At 53.1% G+C, this 15,476-nt stretch overlaps 8 protein-coding genes across 8 annotated transcripts; 4 read left to right on the top strand and 4 right to left on the bottom strand.

Annotated features, from left to right (window-relative positions):
• Nucleotides 1–1,068: 1,068 nt before the first annotated feature.
• Nucleotides 1,069–3,064, top strand: CKM354_001197000 (uncharacterized protein; the record flags this gene model as incomplete). Its single annotated transcript, XM_044807479.1, has 4 exons — nt 1,069–1,214; nt 1,498–2,089; nt 2,142–2,570; nt 2,624–3,064. The coding sequence occupies 4 exons, from the start codon at nt 1,069–1,071 to the stop codon at nt 3,062–3,064; spliced, it is 1,608 nt and encodes a 535-aa protein (XP_044663414.1).
• A 248-nt stretch (nt 3,065–3,312) lies between these two features.
• On the bottom strand, nt 3,313–4,390 carry CKM354_001196900 (uncharacterized protein; the record flags this gene model as incomplete). Its single annotated transcript, XM_044807478.1, has 3 exons — nt 3,313–3,929; nt 4,176–4,306; nt 4,362–4,390. The coding sequence occupies 3 exons, from the start codon at nt 4,388–4,390 to the stop codon at nt 3,313–3,315; spliced, it is 777 nt and encodes a 258-aa protein (XP_044663413.1).
• Nucleotides 4,391–4,846: 456 nt separating this feature from the next.
• CKM354_001196800 (uncharacterized protein) lies at nt 4,847–6,490 on the bottom strand (the record flags this gene model as incomplete). The annotated part of the gene is made up of 2 exons (XM_044807477.1): nt 4,847–6,002; nt 6,108–6,490. The coding sequence occupies 2 exons, from the start codon at nt 6,488–6,490 to the stop codon at nt 4,847–4,849; spliced, it is 1,539 nt and encodes a 512-aa protein (XP_044663412.1).
• Nucleotides 6,491–6,875: 385 nt separating this feature from the next.
• On the top strand, nt 6,876–8,756 carry CKM354_001196700 (uncharacterized protein; the record flags this gene model as incomplete). Its single annotated transcript, XM_044807476.1, has 2 exons — nt 6,876–7,175; nt 7,230–8,756. 2 exons carry the CDS (start codon nt 6,876–6,878, stop codon nt 8,754–8,756), a joined length of 1,827 nt encoding a protein of 608 aa, XP_044663411.1.
• Nucleotides 8,757–8,960: 204 nt separating this feature from the next.
• Nucleotides 8,961–9,450, bottom strand: CKM354_001196600 (uncharacterized protein; the record flags this gene model as incomplete). Its single annotated transcript, XM_044807475.1, has 4 exons — nt 8,961–9,104; nt 9,186–9,255; nt 9,306–9,349; nt 9,409–9,450. The coding sequence occupies 4 exons, from the start codon at nt 9,448–9,450 to the stop codon at nt 8,961–8,963; spliced, it is 300 nt and encodes a 99-aa protein (XP_044663410.1).
• A 934-nt stretch (nt 9,451–10,384) lies between these two features.
• On the bottom strand, nt 10,385–10,600 carry CKM354_001196500 (uncharacterized protein; the record flags this gene model as incomplete). The annotated part of the gene is made up of 1 exon (XM_044807474.1): nt 10,385–10,600. The coding sequence occupies one exon, from the start codon at nt 10,598–10,600 to the stop codon at nt 10,385–10,387; it is 216 nt and encodes a 71-aa protein (XP_044663409.1).
• Nucleotides 10,601–11,403: 803 nt separating this feature from the next.
• CKM354_001196400 (uncharacterized protein) lies at nt 11,404–13,376 on the top strand (the record flags this gene model as incomplete). Its single annotated transcript, XM_044807473.1, has 7 exons — nt 11,404–11,646; nt 11,700–11,832; nt 11,887–11,907; nt 11,965–11,980; nt 12,033–12,612; nt 12,671–12,830; nt 12,886–13,376. The coding sequence occupies 7 exons, from the start codon at nt 11,404–11,406 to the stop codon at nt 13,374–13,376; spliced, it is 1,644 nt and encodes a 547-aa protein (XP_044663408.1).
• Nucleotides 13,377–13,845: 469 nt separating this feature from the next.
• Nucleotides 13,846–14,943, top strand: CKM354_001196300 (uncharacterized protein; the record flags this gene model as incomplete). The annotated part of the gene is made up of 1 exon (XM_044807472.1): nt 13,846–14,943. The coding sequence occupies one exon, from the start codon at nt 13,846–13,848 to the stop codon at nt 14,941–14,943; it is 1,098 nt and encodes a 365-aa protein (XP_044663407.1).
• Between the last annotated feature and the right edge of the window lie 533 nt (nt 14,944–15,476).

The raw sequence follows: 15,476 nt of genomic DNA, 5'->3' as shown, positions 1-15,476 counted from the left end.
TTGATGCGGTATGCCGGTCTACATGCCATAGACGTCGTTATCCATGCTGCGGAAAGATCCAAGTTTGCGTTGGAAGCCGATTGGGTTTCATGCTGCCAATGTCATCTTCAACTTCGTGAAGGCAGTACAGTAATAACACTACATGCTTCTGTCAAGATCTGAATGAGCCTGATGTCGTACCTTAGCCAACGTCATTGACTAAGCAGGCAGCATACTGTCTAAAAGGCGTAAGGTCAATGTCTGTTTCCAAGTTAGCTCCGAGCAAAGCCCCAAGATGACATATCGCTTGGCAGGCTGTGCTTCCCGCAACGCCCAAGTTTGGGGGTCATGGACTAAGGCAGTCGCGATCCCAACGGGAAACGTGCAGCGCTTCGCTATATTTGTCGGGAGATTGCTTGGATGCCCACTTCTCCGGTCACTATATGGACATGGAAAGCAAGCACTATCTTCTGCTGATGAATGCGTGTCTGGCACGGAGATAGACGGCCGGGAGGGGGTGCGCACTTGGACCATCGGCAATTGCGCGTGGGCTGCACGAGCAGGACAGTGATGGCATCGGAGTCCGGTGTTTGGATTGGACGTTGGGACTTAGCAATCGCTGTATCCCGCGGAAAATACCTCAGACCAAGCAGCGCAGCAGAGTGATGGAAGGCGCGTGGTCCAGGCGGCGGCGCTGCGAGCGGTCGCCACAGCGCGCAATCGTCAGAGACGTCGCGCTGACACAAGGACTGAGGTCATCGGGAGGTGATTTGTATACAGCCGAGTATCTGGCCTGAATGCCGCCGAGGAGGCAGGCAGTCGGTCAGTCATCAGCGGGCGGAAGGCGTCGTCGGCAACGGCGGAGGGGTGAGAGTAGCGAGGGCAGAGTCGCAGCGAGGGCAGCATTTCCCACACCCACGCGTGCATCAAAGAGTGCATAGACCGATCATCACCATTCCCCTTCGCATATCCGCCGGCGGGAGGTGTTTGCTGCGCTGCTCCAGCTTATGTTACTCAGCGCCTGCTAATCGTCTCCGACACGTCCCGTGCAGCGCAAAGAGCAAAGGCGCGCCCCACCACGCAGGGCTCATGACATCCTCACCCTCAACAGCCAAAACTTCTGGCTTGCTTTCTTCCGCTACTACAACTACCACTTCGCAACTGCGAGTTGACTCCATCTCCCAACATCTACACCCCACCAACTCTGCGAACATGTCTGGACAAGTGGAAGCTGTGTGAGTCTGCCCTCCATCCTGCCCGGCCATCCTGTTGTCACCCGCCTGCCCCTCACCAAAAGATTTTATCCTCCCGGAACATTGCTCACTGCGGCTCTGCGAGCACTGCAAGGAACATGCGGAATCAGCCTTCGCCGCAGCTGCTCTCGCATGCCAATGGCACAATTTCCGCACGCATTGCTCTCGCAGACTGCTCGAGTTGTCTTCACTTCTGGAGCTCGCATACACAATCTCCCGCAGCTCAAACCAATTCACCCGGACATGGCTGACTGTGACTCTACAGCGGCGACTTCGGTCTCATTGGCCTCGCGGTCATGGGCCAGAACCTGATCCTCAACGCTGCCGACCACGGCTTCACCGTCGTCGCTTTCAACCGCACCGTCGCCAAGGTTGATCGTTTCCTCGACAATGAGGCCAAGGGCAAGAGCATTGTGGGCGCACACAGCATGGAAGAATTCGTGGCCAAGCTGAAGAAGCCACGCCGCATGATGCTTCTCGTCATGGCTGGCCAGCCAGTCGACGACTTCATTGAGAACCTGTTGAAGAGCGGCATTGAGGAGGGCGACATCATTATCGATGGTGGTAACTCCCACTTCCCAGACACCAACCGCCGAACCAAGTACCTTGCATCCAAGGGCATTCGCTTCGTTGGATCCGGTGTGTCTGGTGGTGAGGAGGGTGCCCGTTACGGACCTTCCATCATGCCGGGTGGAAACGAGGAGGCCTGGCCATACATCAAGGATGTCCTCCAGAGCATCTCTGCCAAGTCTGATGGCGAGGCTTGCTGCCAATGGGTTGGTGACGAGGGTGCTGGTCACTACGTCAAGATGGTGCACAACGGTATTGAGTACGGTGACATGCAGCTGATTTGCGAGGTGAGCACGACGGAAAGCATACTTGGAGGGTGTACGTGCTGACAAAATGCAGGCCTACGACATCATGAAGCGTGGTCTTGGCATGAGCGGCAAGGAGATGGCCGACGTTTTCGCAGAATGGAACAAGGGCGTCCTCGACTCATTCCTCATCGAGATCACCCGCGATATCCTTTACTTCAACGACGATGATGGAACCACACTTGTCGAGAAGATCCTCGATGCTGCTGGACAGAAGGGAACTGGCAAGTGGACCGCCATTAACGCCCTCGACATGGGTCAGCCAGTGACTCTTATTGGTGAGGCTGTGTTCGCGCGATGCTTGTCCTCGCTCAAGGGCGAGCGAACTCGCGCCAGCGAGAAGCTCACCGGACCAACACCAAACTTCACTGGTGACCGGGCACAATTCTTGAAGAACCTCGAGCAAGCTCTTTACGCCTCAAAGATCATCTCATATGCACAGGGCTTCATGCTCATGCAGAGTGTAAGTCCGAGCTCGCTGTTAGTAGCTGAACCACAACTGACCCAATGTCACAGGCTGCCAAGGAATACGGCTGGAAGCTCCAGAAGCCAGAGATCGCCCTCATGTGGCGTGGTGGCTGCATTATCCGCTCCGTCTTCTTGAAGGACATTACCAAGGCATACCGCTCGAACCCAGACCTCGAGAACTTGCTCTTTGACGACTTCTTCAACAAGGCTATTCACGCTGCACAAGAGGGCTGGAGAGACGTCGTCTCCAAGGGTGCCCTCTGGGGTATCCCAACTCCAGCATTCTCCACCGCTCTTTCCTTCTTCGATGGCTTCAGGACAAAGGACCTCCCAGCCAACCTGCTCCAGGCTCAGCGTGACTACTTCGGTGCTCACACTTTCCGCATCAAGCCAGAGCACGCCAGCGAGAAGTACCCAGAGGGCAAGGATATCCACGTGAACTGGACCGGCCGCGGAGGTAATGTTTCCGCGTCGACGTACAATGCTTAGATATCTTCATGACCAGCGCGTGTGTCGCTATGAATGCCAGCGAGACCAACTTTTCCCACGCGGCCACCCTGTTTTGGCGCCGCTTCCCTCCGACTGTCAGGACATTTAGCCAGAAGCGGCGTCTTGTATGAAACAAGTGGTTGGGTCGACAGAAAAGTATAAATTATCATGGATAGAATGAGGTCAATTACAATGAAAGCGAAATGTTCGACGACTCAAATGCTGTATCCCTTTCCCACCTACCGACTCTACGCATGCTTCTTCTGATCCTCTTCTACCCCCTTCATCACCCAATTACTATGATGCTTCGCATACTCCTCGGCCCCCTCCTTCGTCTTCATCGCCTCCTTCATCTCAAACTTATTCGGCACATCACACCCCCTCTTTACTGCCTCCCTCTTCTGAATCGTCTCCAACCACCTCTGCAACGCCTCAAAACTCTTCGTCTCCACGCCCGCCCATTCCGCCCAATTCACCCAACTAAAACAACAAATGTCCGCAATCGTATATTTCCCTCCTACAATCCACAAACCCTCTCCTTTGGTTTCCTGCTCAGCTAAATGATCATTGAGAACTTGATAGAGGCGTTTGGTTTCGGTTTGATAGCGGGTTATGGCGTAGGGGATTTTGGTGGGGGCGTAGCGGTAGAAGTGGTTTGCTTGGCCTTGCATAGGGCCTATGCCGCTTTGCATCCAGATTAGCCAGTTGAGGAGTTGGAAATGTTCGGGGGAGTTTTGGGGGAAGGAGAGGGTGTTGGAGGGGTCGTATTTTGCGCAGAGGTAGAGTTGGATTGAGGCGCCTTCGAAGAGGGTTTGAGGGATGGAGGGGTTTGTGTTGTCGATTAGGGCGGGGATGCGGCCGTTTGCTGGTGGAAAAGAGAATGAGGTTAGCTAGTTTCTTTTGAGGAAGAAGAAGGGGAGGGATGGTAAGGATTTGGGGTTGCTGGGGCGAGAGTGGTTGGAAGTGATGCTGTTGAACATGTGCTTCACGTAGTCGTTGCCAATGTCGTCGACAGTCAAGAGACTGATCATAACAATTTCCTCATCCATCGACGACCCATTGCTCGACATTACTTCCACTCATAGATATCCTGCTGGCAGACGGGACTTACGATTAATCTTCAAAAACCACTCCTCCTTCTGCTGATTCTTCGCAATCTCGATCTTGTGAACTTTGTATTTCAGTCCCAGTTCTTCCAGTGTTATGCTAATCTTCTGGCCATTGGGCGTGCCGGCGGTATATCTGGTTATTGCTGTCAACATCTGATTTCCACAACGTCTCTGTAGCAGGAACTTGCAAGTCAATATTGGTCTCTGGGGCGGCCATGGTTTCTGCTTTCCTGCTTGATAGTCTTTTTGTGTTCTCAAACGTTCGCATGTTGCTGCTTTGAAGCTCTTTATTTTGTGTCCTCTGTTCGTGATACGTCATATGACGGCTTGAGCTGCAACACGGAAGCTGTAAGGCTGGCTAGATTGATTGAATGCAACTTGGTCGTTTCGTGTCTGTTCAATGTCAGCATTGCTCCCAATGATTTTGTAATGAAATATGAGACGAATCAACTCATGTCCTCTCCAGCGCCCAAAAACTGCGCAGTCAACATTAGACTATCGGCGATAGTACTCAATAATGTACAAACGGCTGCTTCTTTTCAACGCAGCAATCATCTAGACATTCCTTCGTCTCTTCGCATCACCAGTCATTGGTATCACCTCCTTTTCAAAATCCACCATGCGTAGAACTTCACTCTCAGAGCGACCTTCGCCGGGCACTATCGCCACGCTTCTAGCTGACGACGTCCGCTTCCATCTCGCCTCCGCCTTCCTGCTTAACGCCAAATTCTTCCTTCACGCCATTGCCGTTTGTTTGACCTGGTAGAATGAGCTCTTCAGGCCCATCTTCCTTCTTGAAGTCTGCAAAGCGCTCTGCCTTGTCACCCGGTGTCCAGACTTTGTCTTCGAATTTGCCTCGCTTCTGACCAGCTTCGTGCTTGTAAGGGCAGTTCTGGTTGAGACATGGGTTATACCGGCAAACAATTGTGCTGTGACCAAATGTGCAACCAGGTGTGGTGCAATCGCCGCCGTTTTTGCATGGCCTTACGTTCGGATGTGTGAAAGGACACTGTGCATTCTGGCAGTTAGGATAGAATTTGCACGGCACTGGGATCGCACCAGGCTTCGCGCTGGCCGGGCTGGGATGGCGAGCAGTGCAACTCTTGTTTGTGCACTTGCCAGCATACGAGCACGTAGCTGTCATGTCGAGGGTGGGAACGGTCTCCAATGTTGTCCTAGGACCGCGATGCGCGAATCCGCAACCAGGGTTTGTGCATGAGAGGTCGAATCGGCATGGACTCGAGAATTTGCCGCCGCCATTTTCGTCTCCGTCCAGGTCCATGCCATCAGCTCCGCCAGCGTGAGGCCCGCTGGGTAGCGCACCATCAGGCATCTTGCCGTCCACTGCGTGTAGTGTAGGTGCTTGTTGCTGTCCGCCTCTGCCGCCACGAGCACCTCCACGAGTACCTCTCCCACGAGCGCCTCCTCGACCGCCATTTGGCCCACCGGCGCCGTTCGGAATGGCTTGCAACATCTGCTGGAACATATTCGCCTGCATTTCCATCATTTGCATGAACTGCATCTGCTGTTGCGAGTCCACGCCAGGTGCTGCTCCCATCATTCCCATACCATTTTGTGGGCCGCCACGTCCGCCGTTCAGCATTCGACCGACGCCGCGTGCGATGCTGTGTTTCGGACCTCGGGGCGCTGCATCTCGTGAGGAGTGTGAGTTGATCCTTCCTGCCCCGACGCCAGCTGCGCCTTTTATCCTGCGTAGGTTATCAGGAAGCTCCGATCGATCGAGGTTGCGGTTGAGCTGGTTGAGCATGCGGCCACCACGCCCTCTCTGAGGACCGGAGCCGTTGCGCATCGATCGTGGACCTGTGGGTCTGTATTGGGTTAGTTGCTGATATGGTTGCTGTATACCCCAGGGCCGCGACTGTCGCATGTAGCGATCGCCGTGGAACTGGTTGAACTGAGAAAAGTTGACATACGGTGCTTCCGCTGGTGATGCTGAGTCCTCCATCATAGCATCACCGGAAGTTGATTGTTGCGCTTGGTCCTGCTGCGCGCCATTGTTCTCGGCCTGCTGTGCTTGCTGCTGCTGAGGCTGCGTGATTGCCTGCACTTGGTCAAAGAGCCACTTCGTGAAGTCGATGACTTCGGGATTGTCGTCGCCAATTGCCAGCAGATCGGTGCCCAGCTCTGCTTGCACGCCTTGCGCGTCTCTGCCGTTGACAATCATCATTGTCACGTACTCGGCGAGTGTCATGTCGTTCTCATCGGTGACCCAGCCGTTCTCCATGAGCTTCGGCTGAATCGCATTTTGGAGCTGCTGAGCATGGTCGCTGCCAGCATCGACCACTGCGGAGGCCATGATAGGGGTGGTGACGGGTGTTGTGTTGACCGGCGGGAGAAGAATGAGGGCGGAGCCTCGAAGGCCGTGTTTTTAAAAGCGCGCCCGCTGGGTGCTGTGCGAGTGTCCGCGGTGAATGCGCGCTGTGTGTGACGGTGGGAACCGATGGCGGATGGTGTGCGCTGCAATGTGGTGGAGATTGGGAAGTGCAGCGAAAAGTTGTCGGTTCTGTCGATGTCTTGGATCACGTCGCGTGGGTTTGACGCTGCTGCTGCTTGCGGCCGCCACTGACAGACGGGCACCCCTGTTCCGGCGGCTTAGTCAGCCACTTAGAAAGTTTCTGGGACGCATCAAAGAATTGTTCCGCGCGTGCGCTGCATTGAGTACGGCGACTGCAGCTAATACAATGGCGAAGTCAAAGCAAGCCAAAACAGCAAAGTTGCGCGATGTTGTTCAGCAGCCGACGCCGCCAGCGCAGGACGATGACGAGAGTGAAGATGTGGAAATGAGTGACGAATCTGAGGCCGAGATCGTGGTGGATGGCGAGCTTGAGAAAGATGAGACGGAAGAAGAGCTGGAGCGATTGGTTTTCGGCGACAGCACCGCCTTTCGAGATGGACTACGAGGCTTTGACCCAGAGGCCGAGGACGAAGATATTGCCGGTTACGATGCGACAACGGGACTAGAAGGTCTGGACGATGCTCAAGTAGGTCAGACATATCTGTGGGCTTATGAAGCTCTTTGACTGACCTTGCACCAGCTTTTCTTCACCGATACAGGCGATGATTCGTTACGAGCTCCTGCACAGGATGAACACAGCGACCGCGACGAGACATTACATTCGATACAGCCTGCAGCATGGGAAGACAGTGACGATGAACGGACTCTTGTCTCATTGGCATCGGTGCCACGACTGCGGAAGCTGAGGAAGACTGAGGCTGAAGATGTGGTCACTGGCAAAGAGTACAGCAGAAGATTGAGGAAGCAGTTTGAACTGCTGAATCCAACACCACAGTGGGCACAGACTGCACTGCAGAGGCCAGCGAAGAAGAAGCGGCGCACCTCAGACTATGTGGGTTCAGACGAGGATGTCTCTGAGAACGACATGGACATTGATGGAGACCTACCCTCCACTGGACCTTTGGATCAACTGCTACAGGACGCCGCATCCTTGGTACGACAAGCAGGACCAGGAGCTGGCAAGAAGCGCAAGATCCGGCCCGAAGTCATCGACATACAGCGACAGAAAGATATTCCTGGAGTGCAGCCTAGTGCCATCACTTCATTGTCTTTCCACCCGACGTTACCTCTGTTACTCTCCTCTGGCCCATCATCGACTCTCTACCTTCACCATCTTGTGAACTCGCCGCCCGCGCTATCACCGAACCCACTTCTCACCAGCCTGCACGTTCGAGGGTCTCAGCTTACCACAACCGCTTTCCATCCTCACGACTCTCGCATATTCCTCTCCGCACGCCGAAAGTACTTCCATGTCTGGAACCTCAACACTGGTCAAGTGGAGAAGATCACGCGAGTCTACGGCCAGCAGCATGAGCAGAAGAGCATGGAGCATTTTAAGCTGTCTCCAGATGGACGGTATATGGCACTTCAGGGCTCAACGAAGAAAGGTGGTGGTATCATTAATCTACTGGATGCTACAACGTTGCAATGGGTGACGCAGGTGCGAATCGAAGCTCGAGGAGGGATAGCCGATTTCGCATGGTGGCGAGACAGCCGAGGACTGTGCATAGCAGGGAAGAACGGCGAGGTCAGCGAATGGAATCTGTCCGAACAACGAGTTGTGGCGCGATGGCAAGACGAAGGTGCTGTGGGCACGACGACACTCGCGCTCGGCGGGCACCACGAGGTGTCTAAGGGGCTCATTGGAACTGATCGCTGGATAGCTGTTGGCAGCAGTTCCGGTATCGTGAACGTATACGACCGACGAGTGTGGCTGGGAGACTCTCCGAAGAGTGTACGAGAGATTCCTGCGACGCCGAAGCCAACACGAGCTTTGGATCACCTTACCACTCCTACATCACATTTGGCATTTTCGCCAGATGGGCAAATTCTTGCCATGGCATCGAAGTGGAAGCGAGACGCCATGAGGCTTGTACATCTACCCAGCTGTACAGTGTTCAGGAACTGGCCAACGAGCCAGACACCTCTCGGACGAATTACTGGTGTGGCCTTCGCAGATGGAGGTGTAGTCCAAGGCTCAGATGCACATAGCGTGCTCGCTGTGGCCAACGAACAGGGTAAAATTCGAGTTTGGGAGATTAGGTAGTAGTTCGTACCAATCGAGCTCATCTTCTCCTTCCCATATCTTGGTCCGGGGTGTTGGGAATTGTTTATTCCTTCTATCTTTGAGTGAGTGGTTCTCTTCTCTGATCATCGCCTGATCCTACATTCCAGTCAACCCCACCAGCCTCAAAGTCGTCGAAAGCCATTTGAAAGTTCTCATCTGAAAGATTGATTGAGAACACACAACTCACTGCTCAAAAGAACTCTCTCCATCTTTCGTGTCAATGTCCTTCTGGTCCACCTTGCTGACTTTGGCTGCGCGGGGACCCATGTTCAGGTGTTGGACGAATTTGTCGAGGTTGGAAGATGAGCCTTGAGCTTCTCCGACCACCTGAGGGAGAGAGTCGGTATCAGCACTCTTTGACAGGACCAGAAGGTGGCTCCGGGCGGAATAAAGATGAGTTTGACTCACGGTTCCATCACTTGCGTTCTTGACGTATCCTGTCACGCTAAGGGATTGAGCTTTCTCCGCTGTGAAGGAGCTGGATGGGGCTTAGTATGGCTTGCATCTTGAGTGATGTTGGGAACGTACCGAAAGTTCACGCCTTGGACTGTGCCTTCGACTTTGAAGGAGATCTATGGGCATTGTCAGCAATGGCTTGTTCTGGACGGCAACCTGGCAGTATGTCACATACTCGTTTCGACATCTTGATGAAGCTTGTCGAGAAGGATCGCATACGGTGGTGCTGTCGGTGGGATTGGCGCTATTTTACAATGTGAAGAGTCAAAGCGAAGGGAATTCTCCAGAGTATCTTTCAATGTTCGATGTTCAGTGTTGCCATGTGTTTAGCAAGTGCCATCGATATGACGTACATATGCAGGGTACAAATGCATGCAGCAAGAGCAACGGCGTAGAGCTCATATTTGGTTGCACATAGTTTTGAATTGAAGTTTACGGAACGTCTTACACATGATTATTATCGCAGGCCCGTCCTGATCCGCCAACGGTAGCATCAGGCTTGCAGAGAATTGTTGATGTAATCTAGATTCACAACGCGCGGATCAAAGTTTTCGTATTCTGGTCTCCTGGCATATCTCTCATAGCGTGGCTGATTTGCACATTGTTGCGTATACCATTGACGGAGACGAGCTGCGCCAGGACCGTCGGGTGTGGAAAACAACTCATGTATGAGGTTAACAAATACTGCACGAACATGTCGTAGCCACATGCCTTCAGGCGCTTCGATCCGCTAACGCCTCCACAGTCTCCTGCGACCGGATGACCTTTCGCTTCGAGGCATACGACTTCTTGTCCTGGCCGAATGGAGTGTACCAGTTGCATGTCAGAGAACTCCTCATCATCTGTCATGCCCAAAAAGTGATTTCGTACTCCCAGCCGTCTCCCATATCATATTCGTATTCTATGCTGACCGGGTGTTCTGGCCAGATGCGACTGCCATCATAGACCTGAGCTAACCTTCGTGTCTTACTGCTCTTGTCCTGACGCTCATTCTCGAATGGTACGTCATACACCTCAGGATTCTCAGTCAGACGTTCTTTTGGCTAGTAACTGCGAATCGAGAAGTGGTTGGGATCCCGCGCCTCAGGAAGCGAGAAGGCGCACATATGGCAGTCCCCCTTCCTGAACGCACGCTGCAGGATGCCCTGCAGCTAGTGGAACGCGATCGTAGTTGGAACTCGCAGTGTTCGCTCGACTGGAGGGTCATCGATGTCTCGGAGTTTGACATGCAGCAGGTAGACTGGCTCGGTGAGGGTTCGTCGAAGCATCAGTCGTTCTTGTACGTGCCGGTATTCGGTACGCTGCTGGGTGTTTCTCCTGCCGCGTAATTCCTCATAGTCGCGAGGGTATATTTCAGTCCAATCCATCTCGTCAGCAGTTTGTCGCAATGCTGCAATTCATTAGGACCTGTAGCTGGTAGCAATGGAGAGCAATGATATGGTCTCGACACCTGCGATGGCAAGTGTACGACCTCGACTCACCATCTCCCCGGTACCCAGCTCCTCGAGGGCATGGGTATTCCGAACATCACTGCTGTTTGACCAGAGCAGTCGATTGTGTTCTCTAGATGCGAAATTTGCATTTCAACTTCGGAGCTCCAGCATTAGCGATGCACAAGTCGCCAACCCGATCAGCTGCATGTGATACTTGGAGATCCAGTCATGCGTCACGGCCCCGTTGTCTCAGCGAGGCAGCAGACATACATGAATGGCGGTCTTGCCATCTTCGAAATTTCTGAAGCTCCATCGTGCGTTCCCTGAGCAGGCGTGGAACCGCTCTTTCTTTCTTTCAACTGGTCGATATTATTCAAGAGAGGCACACAACATCGGCAGTGCCTCGAAGTGGAGGCTCTTCCGCAAAACAACCCCCGCCCGACCAATCACAGCACCAGGAATCTGTGCCACAGCAAGCGAAGGGGCATCTCGCATATCTAGCTCTCATCTGGCCTGACAAACATCGGCGGCCAACTCCTTCGCAGGCAAAGCCAGATCGGCTCGTGTGCCACGCGGGCGTGGCATTTGCGCGTTGTTTCGGCGAAAGTCATGAACTAGTCCAATGTGGGTCGTCTCTCATGGACTCCAGCTATCATCTGCTCAGGTTCGTTCTTTCGTTTCTTTCCCCAAAACCCTGAGCGACTTGTGCACCTAGGGAACTACGGCAGAATCTCGCAATGGCGGGACGAAGCTCGTCACTACGGCGAGAACCCTTGCAGAGCATACAACTGAAGAACAGCAGCAAGAGCGGCGACGACGACGAACATGGCTCTCCCATTTACGACGAATATGACCTCTCCGATTCAAGATGGGGCAATACCATCTCAGACGACCAGGATATGCACCGGTTGGGGAAGAAGCAAGAATTCAAGAGAAACTTCAGCTTCCTTTCCGCTCTCGGCTTCGTGTCAGTGTACATGGTGAGTTATGAGGCGTTCAGATCCTTTGTCACAAATCTGACGTTTTCTGCTAGGCCTCATGGGAATTCGTCTTGGTGTCGCTCGCAGTTGGCTTTACTAATGGAGGTTACGCTGGGCTCTTCTGGTGCTACTTGACGACCGTCACCTGTTACGCCAGCATTGTGGTCAGCTTGGCTGAGATGGAGAGTATGTGGCAATTTCCCCTATGTTCATTCGATGCAGTAAGCTAATGTGTGACAGGCATGGCTCCTACAGCCGGAGGTAAGTGATTCGCACGATGTGTTTTGATAGGCACTGACATCCCTTCCTCTGCTTTAGGTCAATACCATTGGGTGTGGGTCGCATATTATGGCATCAATTTCCAACGAATGCTGACCTGTTCATAGGAGCGAGTTTGCACCACCACAATACCAAAGAGTACTCTCATACGCATCTGGCTGGATGAGTACCCTCGGATGGCTGGCTAGCGTTGCCTCGAGCACATTCGTGGTGACAACACAAATCGAAGCCATGATCAACGTCACGAACCCGGAATACGCATTTGAGCGATGGCAGTACACGCTCATCATGATAGCTTTCACGGCCATCACGATCGTTTTCAACACTTGGGGCGCGCCATTCTTACCAGGACTGGAGACAGTCTGCCTTTTCGGCCACCTCTTCGGTTTTCTCGTTGTCATGATACCACTCGTGGTGCTCTGCCCAAAGAATTCCGCTTACGACGTGTTCCTCGACTTTCAGGATAGCTCCGGGTGGAATAACATGGGCACCGCCTTCTTGATCTCTCAAGTATACGTGATGTACTGCAACCTCGGATCCGATTCAGTGGTACATATCAGCGAGGAGGTGGAGAACGCTTCTCTGACTGTTCCGCGGGTCATGATCTGGTCCTACGTCGGCAACGTGGTGCTCGGAATTGGCATGCTTGTTACCATGCTGTTCTGCTTGGGACCTCTTGATGGCGTTGTGAGTGCTGGACTGAGAATGTTGCAGGTGTTTCGTCCCGTTGCTGACTGAATATTAGCTCGAAGCAAACATCCCATATCTGCTGTTGTTCAACAACACAGGCAGCCAAGGATTGTCAATTGCGCTGAACGTCATCCTCTTTCTGCTCATCTATATGGGCAACATCACAGCTCTTGCTACATGCGCACGCGAGGTCTTTGCGTTTGCGCGCGACAAAGGTTCGCGGCTATACTAGCAAACTTGACAATGAGTTTTGAGGCTAACATTTACCAGGCCTGCCTTTCTCCAGCTACCAGAGCAAGATGGACCCCAAGTGGAACGTACCATTCAACGCAGTGTATGTGACCTCCTTCATCGTGGTCCTGCTCAGCTTGATTGTCCTCGGATCCGAACTGGCCTTCAACATCATCGTGTCGCTCTCCCTACTGGGTCTGCTCAGCACCTACATGATCAGCATCGGTTGCGTGCTCTGGAAGCGCATTACGAACCAACCGCTGCCACCGGCTCGATGGTCTCTCGGACGCTACGGATTGGCGATCAATGCTTTCGCCTTCTTCTATTCCTTCTTCATAATTGTCTTCTCCTGCTTCCCAACCAACCTGCCGATCGACTTGTCAACGGCAAACTGGGCGCCTCTGGTCTGGGTCGGAGTTGGAATCCTGTCCGTAATATTTTACGTCTCATATGGAATGAAACATTACACAGCACCAGTCGACTTTGTCGAGGGACGAAGAGCGGAGGGCGCAGGACTCCAGACGAGTTGAAGTTGCGATGTTATACATGGTGAGACAGCACAGATACCCGGAGCGAGTCACCTACTCGAACATTTACTAGCACTGCATCTGTCACAATGGATCTTTTTAGCGCTAAGCATTGCTCTGACGCACCGAACGAAACAGTTGCAGCCCCAGTCCAAATTCTATATATACTCCTCGATACTATACTTGCAAGTGTCTGCCCTATCAGGATCAGCTTCGGTAGAATATGACCGACACGAATGATCCGACACTACTTTTCCGGACAGTGAATGAGGGTGAATGGAAGGTGACACGACCTGCACTTCAAGTATTTCTTTCACTGTTGTTCTCAACACACCTTCGGACATTTCCTAACATACTGCCCAGCTGCACCGCGCATTCGTTACTAGCTGCACTGTACTGCCACCAATAAATACATCAAACCCGCCACAAGTCAATATTGCGACTCTTACACACCCACATACACACAGCAAAAATGGCTAAACGCCGTACTCGAGTCGCGGTGCCCAAGAACGCCCCATGCCTAGCGCTCTTCCTGCCGACACTTACAGTCACCAACTATGTTCGCCGCTACTCTAAAAAGGGCTTGCAAACACTCGTCAAGAGCCGCGGCGACTCGCGACCAGACACCATAGCAACCAAGGCGTCCTGTGCTCGTGCTCTAGTCGAAATGGACAAGAACGGGCCACAATTCACCGACGCATTCAGGTTCCTCGATCTGCCGCCAGAACTGCGCAACCACGTCTACGCAGAGCTCTTGACTCTGCCGGAGGGATTGGACGATGAAGGACCTGGCGCCTTTCCAGGCATACTCAGAACCAACAAGCAAATCTGGGGCGAAGCGGTAGGTATACTGTACGGTGAGGTCACAGGCCTAGTCGAGGTCCAAAATCTGTACACAATCAGTGGTTCACTCACGCTTCGGCGCTCTTCTCGCACCTTCATCCTGGAAGTTTACTACGAGGGGACCAAAGCCAAGCTCGAAAACAAGGAGCCGGATTGGAGTGGTATGCTGGGGCGCTTCAGCAAGTTGAAAATCGTCCTTGATCTCTCCTCTGAGATCGCGAGTGGCCGCTTCTCGTCGGATGGGGAGCGTACGAACTCTGCAATAGAAGTGAGCCAAGCACTCTTGACTATGGCCTCGTGCTGTGGCAGCAACAGAACACTCAAGTCCGTCGAGTTCGAGTGCTCGTACCAGCCTCGGGTTATCGGTCGCTTTCCTGTGAGAAGCATGCTCTGGCCACTCACTCAAGTGCCGCAGCTCACCAAGTTGTCACTTGATGGCGTTCCTCTGCGCATTGGATTCAACATCGAGCTGAACAAGATTGCCGCGATCCGAGAGGAAGATGTGTTGGTCACCATGCGTGAGCGATGCCAGCAGATCGTCCAGCTGATCCGCAAGATGCAGTTGGTCAAGGACCCTCGCCGACATGAGTATAAAGAAGTGGCCACACGAGCCTTGGAAATCATGAGACAGAATGTCTGCGTCGACGCCGAGGCTTTTGCGCGGCTCATGAGAAGCTCGAGGGAGCTGGCTGAGATCTTGGAGGAGCATGTGCCAGCAGAGGCGTAGAGAGCAATATGTTAGTACGAGTGGGCGCTGCTGTGTGTGAATGAGCTTGTTCAGAAGCTGAGCAGGGCAGCATGTTTGACTTGGGTCGGCACTTCGTCGTCACAGCAGTTGAGAACGGAGCGCTACATGATCGGGCAGCTTGTACGAGGCTCGAATAGAAGTACTGTGTACATGTTATCAAAGCACTTTTACGCGTATCAATGTCTGTCCGTCGATCAATATAGAGTCTCAATCGCCAAGTAATACTCAGAGCTTCCTAGCCACGTGCTCGTATGGTATGTCACCTTTATACCGTCTCGATGTACATGCCAGCGAAGGACTGGAGTTGCAAGCATGATGCCGTAAGGATGATGATGCGCGTAAGATCACACGCCAGTTGCCGGCGAGCTGTTCCTTGGTAACGGCCAAACTTTCGTGTTTCGGCCTGTGAACACGTTTGGGATCGTTTCTCCGGAGACTGCGGTTGTCTTTGCTGGGTATCCTTCGGTGTGGGCTGTGAATTGCGAGGATGTTGTGCAGGTATACTGCTGAGT

Source organism: Cercospora kikuchii, assembly GCF_019650295.1.
Source record: "Cercospora kikuchii DNA, contig_00008, whole genome shotgun sequence".
Classification (NCBI taxonomy): Eukaryota; Fungi; Ascomycota; class Dothideomycetes; order Mycosphaerellales; family Mycosphaerellaceae; genus Cercospora; species Cercospora kikuchii.
This window is presented reverse-complemented; position numbering and strand designations above follow the sequence as displayed.